Source organism: Misgurnus anguillicaudatus, chromosome 23 (assembly GCF_027580225.2).
Source record: "Misgurnus anguillicaudatus chromosome 23, ASM2758022v2, whole genome shotgun sequence".
Taxonomy (NCBI): domain Eukaryota; kingdom Metazoa; phylum Chordata; class Actinopteri; order Cypriniformes; family Cobitidae; genus Misgurnus; species Misgurnus anguillicaudatus.
This window is the reverse complement of record NC_073359.2, coordinates 29,242,659-29,254,953: the sequence shown is the minus strand read 5'-3', so window position 1 is coordinate 29,254,953 and position 12,295 is coordinate 29,242,659. Positions and strand designations below refer to the sequence as shown.

Below are 12,295 nucleotides of genomic sequence, written 5' to 3'. Positions count from 1 at the left end.
TGATATCATCATTTTTAATGTAGCAACTGTGGTTTTGTGCTGTGTATTTATAGAGATGTGATGTGAGTTAGTAAGCATGATGACCTTGATCGTGCCTGCGGTTTTCATGCACGACCCTTGACTGCATGTTTAAAATATCTACAGATGATCAGAGTTCATTGCAGGAAAAGACTTGAGGTATGAGAGAGATGTTTGGTCTTTTTTACTACGAAAAATACATTTCATTGCAAGCACAAGTGATGTCCAATGCATGCGAACAGTGTATGTAAAATGTGGTCGGTTTCGCTGGTAACGCTTGCACGTCATGCAGCGCACGTCTTCTGTAACTTATTTTACTTTAGCAGGGTTTCCCGCAGAAAATTTGTTAGTTAAGGTGGTAGGGTTGGGGGTGGGCGGGGCCGGGTTGTGGCAATCAAAGGGGTGTACGCGTCATGATAAAAATTTTAATATTTTTAAAAACACACAAATAAAACTTAACTTTTAAGAAATTATGACAGAAAATTAACACATACTAGATTTTTAATGAATTAAATGTTTACCTCTAACAGGAATAGCTGCGTGATGAAGTGAAACTAAAGGGTTAATAAACACAAACTGAAGCAGATGTTGTAGGCCTTTTGTGAAGCAATTTTTTTTTTTGACGATCTAGTTAAGGTTTCCCAGCTTAGGCGGGCTGCCTGAACTGCAAAGTGCTGCGTGAAAGCCTGTTTAGTTTATTTCGAAGTCTAATAAATTCCAAGTAATGTAGTGCAAGTGTTTTTATTTTGCAAAACAACAAAAAAGTGAGTATGGAAAGTAACGTGCAGCTTTTTGTTGGGGTAAAAATTACAGCTTGAAGCTTTAAATAAACACCGTTATTTGCATTCCTAATTCTATATGTCTTCTTTCCCAGGTGCTAGATGGTGTTTGTGAAGGTAGTACGTAATGCTGAAGGGGCTCGTCCAGAGTCAGAATGAGTGTTAAAGATGGCGATGGGACGACTAACCAAGACGGAAAGGCCTACGAACTTCAGATATATCCACGACTGTCTGTGGAGACATCGTCGTGTTGTACGCTCAAAGTCAACAAGGAGGCCACGGCAGCTAGCGTCATCCAGGATGCGTCGACGACCCTCGGACTGGACGCCAGTAAGCGCTACGTCCTGGCCGAGGTGAAGGAATGCGGCGGAGAGGAATGGGTCCTGGAATCTACCGATATTCCGGTCCATAGGGTTCTTCTTTGGCCACGGAAAGCCCAGGAACAGCATTCGCAGAAAGAAGGATTTTACTTTCTCCTGCAGGAACGCAACCACGATGGTTCGATCCGTTACGTTCACCTTCCCGCCGTTGCCAACGAGCGAGATTCCAAGCGACTGGTCGCTCGTGGTTTCTTGCCTCCGCAGCAGGAGGACTTCGAGGATCTCTGCAACCTCCCGCTCCTCAACGAAGACAGCATCTTGGCGAACCTCCGCAATCGATTTCGGAAGAAGAAGATTTACACTTATGCTGGAAGCATTTTGGTCGCTATCAACCCCTTTAAGTTCCTGCCCATTTACAACCCCAAATACGTCAAGATGTACGAGAACCATCAGCTGGGAAAGTTGGAACCCCACATTTTTGCCATCGCTGATGTGGCGTACTACGCCATGCTGCGCAAGCACATCAACCAATGCATTGTTATCTCAGGGGAAAGTGGATCTGGAAAAACTCAAAGCACTAATTTTCTCATTCACTGCCTTACCGCCCTAAGCCAAAAGGGTTATGCTAGCGGAGTGGAGAGAACCATTTTGGGTGCTGGGCCTGTGCTGGAGGTAAGATTGTTACACAAATGTGGTTTAGTTTTTGCAGAATGGTTTTCAGTTTCTTATTTAACAAGTCCTTCATAAGGTGGGTGTGAGTTAGTCGAATACCATAATTAAGCTTGGTGTAAATTTGTGAGGCTTTATTTAGACATTAGATATTTAAAGATATTTCACACTTTATCTTAAAGAAGTTTCAGACGTCAGGTGATGTATTGGTAACACTTAACAATAAGGTTGCAATAGTTATGCATTAGCAAATGTGAACTAGTAATGAGCAATATATTTTTTCAACATTTTATTACAACCTTATTGTAATGCGTTTCCGCCATTTAAAACAATTTGCAAGCTTTTATTACTGCTGTTGTTTGCAATGCAAATAATGATTGTCAGTTGTTTTTTTCCAGTAGATTTTTGCTCCATTTAATGTTTCACGAGAATCTTTTTTATACGTTTTTTTGCGCAATGTTGAACCTTTGCAAACTTGTTGTGCCGTCTGGAGAATCAATCGGCTATAAAAAATACTTCGTAACAACATAATGATACGTTTCCCATCATGTTTCTCTCTTTACTCTAAACTGTAAATACGTGGATTAGGTATTTACAGTGAGTTTTTCCCACAAGCCTCTGCTTGAAACGCAGGGTCACAACATGCTTTACTTTCATAGCCTATTTCGCAATAGCAGCTAATCTGCATCCGCAGGCTTTCCTTGTGTCTGTTGCCGTTTTTTCTGGTTTCTCATGTCACTTACTTCAGTTATTTCTCGTTTCCATAAACCTGTTCGAGCACATTCTGTTATTTTGTAAAAATATCAACCACCCCGAGATCACGTTTACCTGTTGTTTATGAACAACGTTTAGGATGTGAATTAACAGCGAAGTTTGCACTTGTGAGACTATAAATGTTCAAAACACGTAATACACTCAGTAATACAACACTTTTCACCAGGTGTATTATTATCTGTAGGTTTGTGCGTGCAAATGTTTTGCAAGTTGTGTTCATCCAAATTATTTCTGCTTCGAAACCAACCCACATGGCTTCCGAGACTGCCACCTCTCTTGTATTTCAAATGTTTCCTGTGTGCATGATGTAATGTGAATTTGTAAATTCACGATGGTTTATTTCTTATCTCTACCAGATCAAAGGTCACTTTTAAAACAAGCCATGGAGAAGATAAAACACTTCAGGTTCTGCTGACGCTCATTTTTGCGGTCTGTGAAAATTAGAAGTCGTTTCTCTGTCAAAGTTTTGTGACAGATGAGTTTGAGTATTTCTGCTTCTGTGCGTTTGTGGTGGAAGAAGCTTGTGAAACTGCTCGATCGAGTGTTAAGAGAAGAACGAGACGACATCTAGATTCTCAATGATAGGATCTTATTGAGGTTTCTATTCCTTGTTTAGTTTTATAAGCTAGTTTGTGTTTTCCAAGATCCTTTATTTGGTTAAAAATGCATAATATTCAGTGTTGGTTGTTTATGTCGTTTATTAATTATTTTTTGCATATGTTGGAAAATATTAACTCCCCGTTTATGTTGTTTTCATTGAAGCGTTACTTCACCCCAAAATGACAATTTTATCATAAATGTCTTACCCCTTGTATCGTTCTACACCACCAAGTCCTTTGATTGTCTTCAGTCACATTTTTAGATATTTTTGATGAAAACTGGGAGGCTTGTGTCTGTCACATAGACTGCAGTTTTATTTTCCCAATCATTCCCAGAAAAGAATGAAAGCCATAGCCAAAAAGTTTAATATTAATATTATAAAGCGACAAGAACACTTTTGTGTGCAAACATGCGATTACAATTTGGTCCGATTCAATTTGTTTATAGATATTTTATATTATGTGCTTAGTTAAAGGTTCTCTAAGCGAATCTGTGTGTTGATTTTTGAAATGTTTTTTCAAACAAACTGAGCTTAGTTAACTCTTCCCCTCCCCCTCCCTTCCGTGCTTTCATGAAGGTGCCCAAACCCAACCCCCAAATCCTTCTTGGCGTTTATTGGTTAGAACACTTTGTTATGGTTTTTGGTGTAGGTTTGGCCAGTTTGTTATTGCAGTTTGTGGAGGCTGGGCTGTCTACAGAGATCGCGTTTTTTTTACAGTTTGATCAGCGGACAGAAAGCAAGCAGATAGTGAGGAGATGGTTGCTGTATGTAACAAAAAATGTTTTATGGTCTAAAACGCGTGAATTCGCTTAGAGAACCTTTAAGCAGTTACATTTAACTTACAAATGCAACCAAAATATAACATGTAATTAACATGTAATTAAACTCTTTGAAATCTCTTTAAGATGGACGTTAATTGTTTCCCGCAGAAAATTTGTTAGTTAAGGGGCGTGGCAGTCAAATGGGCGGGCGTATGCGCCATGATGAAAATGAAAATATTTTTATTTAAAACACTCAAATAAAACTTAATTTTAAAGAAACTATGACAGAAAATGAACACATACTAGATTATTAATAAATGAAATGTTTTTAACAGATACCTCTTACGGGAGTAGCTGCGTGAAACTAAAGGGTTAATAAACACAAACTGAAGCAGATGTTGTTGAATCTGGCGAACGATGATTAATAGCGTGAAGATTATTTCCCACTATTAATTACATTATCTTAAAGGAATGTAACTACTGTAGCATGTAAATAATGCACATAAACAACGTAAGCAAGAGCGTTCAAAAATTGTATGGAATCAACAGGCACGTGCAACCCATCTAGCAGGTTGCTCAAACAACAAAATCACCAGCTAACTTTCTTTAAATTTGCAAGAACTATAGACTAATACAATAACAGGCTTAAATAAATCCAAAACTTAAGTCCACTTACAGTTTTCACGGACACGCGTTTTATCTACTGGCTATCCTCCAGACATGACGGACCACGTCTTTATCTTATTTCGGCCATGTGGCACACGTGCCCGCTCGCGGTGTGAAGTGCGTCCGCGCTATTCTCCGAGATGCACTTGACTGCTCTTTGTGCAGCGAAATGTTTTTTTTTTTTTGGACGACCTAGTTAAGGCGGTAGGGTTTCCCAGCTTAGACGGGCTGCCTGAACTGCAAAGTGCTGCGGAAAACCCTGACGTTACGTCAAGGAATGAGGAAATGGAGAGTGTCAAAATAAAGGTACCTCAAATAGTTTTTTATGTGTGGCATCGTGGCATCGTATCATTAGAAATTAAATCGATGTATCGATCCATATCGGTATTGTTACACCCCTAAATTTTATATGGTCTGTTTAAGCATTGTTTACAATGTTTGCATGGCTTAAATAAAAAACGAAAAAAAAAAAAAAACTTTGGCAACTACGTCAGTCACGTCAGAAGTATGCGCCATAGTCTGCTCCTGAACGACCACTGAACAACCAATAAGGAGAACAAATTGTGGAGAAAATTTTTTCGTTTTGCTTTATTTGCGCGCACAAGTTTTCTTGTCGCTTTATAATATTAATATTGAACTTTTTGGCTATGTCTTTCAATATTTTCTGGCCTTGACTGCAGTCTAAGTGCCAGTCACAATAAGCCTCCCGGTTTTCATCAAAAATATCAACAAATGTGTTCTGAAGACAATCAGATGATGTTTGGGGTGAAGTAACGCTTTAATACATTTGCCAGATGCTTTTAACCCAAGCGGCTTATAATGCATTCAATCTGTACATTTGAATTTATCAGTATGTGTGTGTACCCTGAGGATCGAACCCATGCATTTACAATTGAGTAAAAGAGCCTTACACACCTGTGCAATTCCCAAGTAATCCTGAGGACCTTGATCGGCTGATGAGGTGTGTTTGAAAAGGGTTGACACTATACTACGTAGCATGTGGCCTTCTAAGAATAGATATTAATAACTAGCAAGTAGTTTTTGTTTTTTTTAGTTAAGTTAACTTTAACCTGGAGAGTGTCTGAGTTTGAGCTGAAATTTTACAGCCCTTTTTGTCAAAACAACTTAAGAGCTGAATACGAACTCGTTTTTATAATGTAAACAAAGCGCTCTTTGGGGCCTATTGCCGTTGACTGACACGCCAAACCAGTTTTTGCTTGTTTTCCTTTTCTTATTCGTCTAAGTCGCCTCTGTCTAACATGTTTGAATGCATATTTTACTTTTGTCAAATTACTTTCATTCTAAATACTTAAAATGGTACTCGACACGTTATATAAGCAAGCATGAATGTATTGTAAACGTGCGCCGTTCAGTAACGGCATATTTTAAAAGTGAGTCAAGGTAATTGACCTATTTGTGTGCAGCACAATTTAATTTTTTCTTGAAATGGCCTGCAGGATTTTAAAGTTTGGAATCCATCAAACCCAAACGGTTCTTGCAAAGCCAAGCTGTTTTTAGGGCATTACGTCATTTGAGGATCATATAAATGCAGAGCACTTTTGCCACAGACATTTAAACTGCTTGGAGCTTTTTATCGGCACTACAAAAACAGTCATCGGTCTGCAAACAGCTTTCTGTTTTTACTGTCGTCGCCAAGCATCGACGCATGGCTTTTTTTACACGTATCTGAAACCTCTGAGGTCATTATTTTGCTGCCTACAGACAGGAACTTCCCCAAAGCTGATTGCTTGTACAGGAAGCAAATTTTTTTGCAACAGGAAGTGGTCGCGGTGAAGGCTCAAGCCCTGATTGGCCGGTCTGCATGCGGGGGCCGGCGTGCTGTCACTCGGGAAGTCCAGAGCTGTAATATCAATTTCATGGCTATTGTTTATCTCTGGGCTTCATGTTAAAATGCTTAGGTGGGTATTTTTGTGATGTTAAGACGGGCTATTTGCGACGTTTACAGGCCACAAAATGGCATCATGATCTCACGTTTCTAACAATCTAAACAGAGACTCTGTATTTATTTAAATAGACAACAGCGTTTATTTGTCCTAATAATGGAGACCATCGCCGTCAGATTCGGTTATTGTTGCTTACCGATGTTGTTCGTTAATGCAAGCATTGTGAAGTTTTTTTTGCCCTAGTAGCAAGCAATTGGCCGTACATTAGCAACAAGCGCTCGAGCTCTCTTGCAGTTTTGCACGTGCAATTCTCACACTTCACGATTACTATAGTAAGGCAATGAATTAGCCCTTGTCCTTCTTTTAAGGACACTTGTTTTAAATAAGACTATTGACTGTTTATTTAAGTCCGTACTCCTAATGTCACCAGTTTACCGAACCTTCCCTTTGTATAAACACTGAAAGCATCTCATGAAGAATGACCTCATAGCAAGCTGGAGATGTCGAGATGGTCTCGGCTGAATATAAAAGGAGAAGCAGCTATATTTAAGAGTCATGTGAATGTCCCATACTGTTATATACGAGTAATAAGATTCTGCTAAACCTCTCGTCTTTGTTTTGCGTGACATTGTATAGATGGATTCGATTTCATTGGCTAGATGAGTAAACTTTATTGTCCTCACTCAGTTTGTGAAGAGATTAATTCTCGTACACGTGAGACATTTTGCAATGAACGTCCTTTAAACCATGCGCAGATCAAACCAGAAAGGAAAGGTTTGCTTGCCGATTTGTTTATAGTTTTTTTTAATGGTTATAGTAAGGGTGTGTTTGGCAGTTGTCCAATTAACTTAAATAGGTTTTATTGTCGATGCGTTTTAGATACGGAACTAAAACTTGTGGCTTTGCTGTTGAAATCTGTGTGGCCTTGACTACCAAATAACGTTGAAGAATAAGAACCAGTCCAGACAAGTTGACTTCCAAAAAATTCTCTCTCCCCTTGTTTCTCCTCTTTTTTTTATATTCTTTCCAGGTCTGACGGCCTAAGATTAAGCATGCATGCTGTTGCAACATTCAGACAGGGAGATACTTCACTTTGTTGGCTGCGTGATGTTTTAGAATCAATTAAAGACATGTTTGAATCTGAATTGACAGTAGTGCACGTTTAGAATTGACGGACGGCATAACTGAAATGTATTTCATGTTGCTTTTCTCTCTATGAAGGTACAATGTCAGCTGTATTATGGATTATAGTGTTAATAAGTAGCCTACTTTAAACTGTAACTAACAAGCCCATCCACAGTTTTTAAAAAATACTACGTGCCAATTACATTTTGCTTTATAATATTGTTAGCAAATATAAATGTTAAATATGTGTGTGTGTGTGTGTCTGTCTGTCTATCTATGTGTGTTTATCTACATCTGTATTTCTGTCTATCTATCTGTGTTTTTATTAATATCTATCTACATCTTGCTGTCTGTCTGTTTGTTAGCAAATATAAATATGTTTCTGTCTATCTATGCCGGTTTTTACGTCTGTCTTGTCTATCTTCCATGTTTTTATTAATATCTATTAGGGCTGTCACTTTTCGTTCGAAAATCGATTGCACAATCGATTGGACGAACCAAAAAAAGTTTCGAAAATGAAAATAGGTAATCGATTTTAACCAAATATGTACACTATTAATTTGAAAATAATTAAACAATTAAAATATAGTAACAAAACTTACAAACAAGCAGAAAAAGAAAATAAAGAATTACGAAAGTGCAGTAGGTGTTGCGAAAGCTAGACAGAAAATACCCAGCAATTTTACGCACCTGTAGTTTCACGCTTTCAATCGCTGTATCTAATGTTTTGCAAAGAAAATGGAGGACAACATCAATAAACCTGTGCAACACGAGAGAGCGTTGAAATTGCGACCTTACAGAGATGATGATTTATGACAAGGAGCCACCATTGCCAGCTGACAGCGATCCGCTTTTGTGGTGGAAGATACGAAATGCCCCCACCTTGCGCAGCTGGCAACGAAGTACCTGAGTTTTCCTGGGACATCAGTGCGGTCGGAGCGCGTCTTCTCAACAGATGGACATATTGTGAATAACGCTCTGCTCTGGACCCCGAAAAGGTTGATCGACTTGTTTTCCTGACCAATAATTTGTAATGGCCCTAGCCTTTTGCGCATTTCATTATGCCTGCCTAGTGCCGCCTAAGTGTCGGTTACGTTTAATAAAAAAACACACAGCATGTTCTCAACTTCAAGTAAGTCTATTTAAAGTTTCATTTTTGAACAGTTGTTTGAAATGGATCGAATCATTATTTAAAATAATTTTTGAATTGCCTAAATCATAAATGCAGCCGGTTCGAAGCCTGCAGTAATGTTTTTCATTTGTTATGGCAGCAGTCCACTCTGCATATTTTTTTCGAGAATGTTGCACTCCTGTTGCTGTTTGTTATTCTGCACGAAACGTAATGACAATAAATAAGAAATATTACTGACTTATGCGTTTCCAGCGCTCTCTTTACATTTATCCGCTATTTGGCGTTGAAAAAGGAAAAGTCTTTTTAGACATGGAAAATCGATTTTACAATCGATTCAATGAACACTTACATATTAAAAATCGAAAATGATTTTTTCACAAAAGTGACAGCCCTAATATCTATGTCTTGCTGTCTGTCTGTTTCTGTGTGTTTATCTACCTCTGTCTGTCTATCCATCTATCTATGCCTGTTTTTTACGTCTGTCCGTCTATTTGTGTTTTTATCAATATCTATGTCTTGCTGTCTATCTGTATGTTTATGCCTCTTTATCAACCTGGGTCAATTTGTCTGTCTGTCTGTGTTTATCTTCCTCTGTCTGTCTGTCTGTCTGTCTGTCTGTCTGTGTGTGTGTGTGTTTATCTTCCTCTTTCTATCTATCTATGTGTGTTCATCAATATCTATGTCTGTCTGTCTGTCTATCCATCTGTCTATGCCTGTGTGTGTGTGTGTGTTTATCTTCCTCTTTCTATTGATCTATGTGTGTTCATCAATATCTACGTTTGTCTGTCTATCCATCTGTCTATGCCTGTTTATCTATGTCTGTCTGTCTGTCTGTGCCTCTATATCAACCTCTGTCTATTTGTCTGTCTGTCTATGTGTGTTTATCTACCTCTGCCTAACTATTAATGTCTATCTATCTATGTGTGTTTATCAATATCCATGTATTTTTTTTCTGTCTATCTATCCATCTGTCTATGCCTGTTTATCTACATCTGTCTGTCTGTCTGTGTCTATCTACCTCTGTCTGTCTGTCTGTCTGTCTATCTGTGTTTTTATTAATATCACCGTCTTGCTGTCTGTCTGTTTGTGTGTGCGTGTTTATTTACCGCGGTCTGTCTATCCATCTATCTATATCTATCCGTCTATCTGTAATGTTTTTTACATCTATCTGTCTGTCTGTCTCTCTATTTGTGTTTTTATTAATATCTATGTCTTGCTGTGTGTCTTATTTACCTCTGTCTGTCTATCCATCTATCTATATCTATCCATCTATCTATGATGTTTTTTACTTCTATCTGTCTGTCTGTCTCTCTATTTGTGTTTTTATTAATATCTATGTCTTGCTGTCTGTCTGTCTATCCGTCTGTTTATGGCTCTTTATCTACCTTGGTTGGTCGGTCTGTCTGTGTGTGTTTATCTTCCTTTGTCTGTCCACCTATCTATATGTGTTTATCTACCTTCTTTTTGTCTGTCTGTGTATGTGTGTTTATCTACGCCTGTCTGTCTATGCCTCTTTATCAACCTTTGTTAATTTGTCTGTCTGTCTGTGTGTTTATCTACCTCTGTCTGTCTGTCTACATGTGTTCATTCATTTCTGTCAGACTATTAATGTCTATCTATCTATGTGTGTTCATCAATATCTATGTATTTTTGTCTGTCTGACTGTCTATCTATCTATCCATCCATCTGTCTATGTCTGTTTTTCTACCTCTGTCTGTCTATCCGTCTATTTGTCTGTCTATGCCTGTTTATCTACCTCTGTCTATGCCTGTTTATCTACCTCTGCCTCTCTGTCTATGCTACATCTTTCTGTCTGTCTGTCTGTCTGTCTATCCATCTGTGTTTTATTAATATCTATGTCTTGCTGTCTGTCTGTTTGTGTGTGCATGTTTATTAACCTCTGTCTGTCTATCCATCTATCTTTATCTATTCGTCTATCTATGGTGTTTTTTTACATTTATCTGTCTGTCTCTCTATTTGTGTTTTAATTAATATCTATGTCTTGCTGTCTGTCTGTCTATCCGTCTGTTTATGCCTCTTTATCTACCTCTGTCGGTCTGTCTGTCTGTCTATGTGTGTTTATCTACGTCTGTCTGTCTGTCTCTTTATCAACCTCTGTCAATTTGTCTGTCTGTCTACATGTGTTCATCTAACTATCAACGTCCATCTTTCTATGTGTGTTTATCAATATCTATGTATTTCTGTCTGTCTGTCTGTCTGTCTATCTATCCATCTGTCTATGCCTGTTTATCTACATCTGTCTGTCGGTCTGTCTGTGTGTGTTTTTCTACCTTTGTCCTTTCTATCTGTTTGTCTTTCGATCTATGTGTTTGTCTGTCTATCTATATTTCTATCTGTCTATCTTTCTGTGTGTTATCTGCCTCTGTCTCTCTGTCTGTTATGGCTGTGCGGTTAATTGTTTTTGATTCAAACAATACCAAAATCAAGATAAAACAATTATTGTGCGATTAAAATGTAAATTGCGTGCTGCTGGACCGACGTGTTTGTAAGGCACCACTGCTTTGACACATGCATGTTTTCCCCGAGTAATCATGTAAAAAAGTTTTTAACAGGGTTAGAAGTTGTTTTGTTTCAGTTTTTTTGCTGTCAATCTTATGACTTTTGAATTTTGTCATGTCCCAAAACTATTTAAAGTAAGGTTCAAAGAAGTTCATTGTGATGAAGTTGTGTGTGTTAGCATAGGTCCCTGAAGAAATCCCACTTTTGTGTTTCACATACCCATAAAGTGCTACATGAAACTCCTTGGTTACAGTATAACTGTCATGTAACCCCTAATATTCAGTATGCTTTGTGAAACGGGTCAAGGGTTCATAGCAGTGAATCTTAATTTGGTTAGCACCCCACCCCCTTTCCAATCTGCTTCAGTAAAACGACCGGTTTGTTTTTTTCCACTTGTGTGGGGCACAATGCTTCTCCTCTTTAAAATGCACAGCACCCGCTTTTCTCCCGTGGCAGAGCTTTTGTTGCCCGAGCTGGGCTCACAGTATTTCACATTCAGGGTCGTTGCCCTGTGGGCTCAGGATGACGTTGGCATTGGCCTCAGAGGATTCAACACCAAAGCCTCATAAATCAAACCGGGTCTGTTGTTTTTTTCATGCAGATGGGCTTTTTGGCAACATGTCCCGTTGGATCGGCAGCCATTCACTGTTGTGTTTTTGTAATGTGATAACGCGCTTGATAACATCAAACAGTGCTGAACTCATAACTGACGTTTTAGTGGTTTTACGCAAATGTAGTGCATTTGTTTGGTAGCGCTTCGTTTTTGGAGCAGTCAGAGGAGTATTTGCATTTGAATGATAAACACGATTTGATTTGTTTGAATGTAAACCTGAAAAGTTAAGGGCCAGTTTTGAATTAAATATAAATACAGTTTATAAAAAATACTGTATGAAGTGCAAACAAAAAAATCTCTGTCTGTCTCTATATCTCTCTCTATATATGCGATTTATCGTGCAGCCCTACTATCCGTCTGTCTTTTTGTCTGTCTCTCTGTCTATCTATCTATCTATCTATCTATATGTCTAC

At 38.4% G+C, this 12,295-nt stretch overlaps 1 protein-coding gene across 16 annotated transcripts in view; it reads left to right on the top strand.

The window, feature by feature from the left end:
* Window positions 1–12,295, top strand: part of LOC129452723 (myosin IXB) — a 55,277-nt gene that overhangs the window by 10,675 nt on the left and 32,307 nt on the right. For all 16 annotated transcript variants that reach the window (XR_008647224.2, XM_055216735.2, XM_055216732.2 and 13 more), the window contains exon 2: window positions 893–1,789. Coding sequence is in view for 15 of the 16 variants with exons in the window: in XM_055216735.2 (XP_055072710.2) it covers window positions 953–1,789 (837 nt within the window). In the remaining variant the exon portion in view is untranslated. The remainder of the gene's footprint in view (window positions 1–892; window positions 1,790–12,295) is intronic.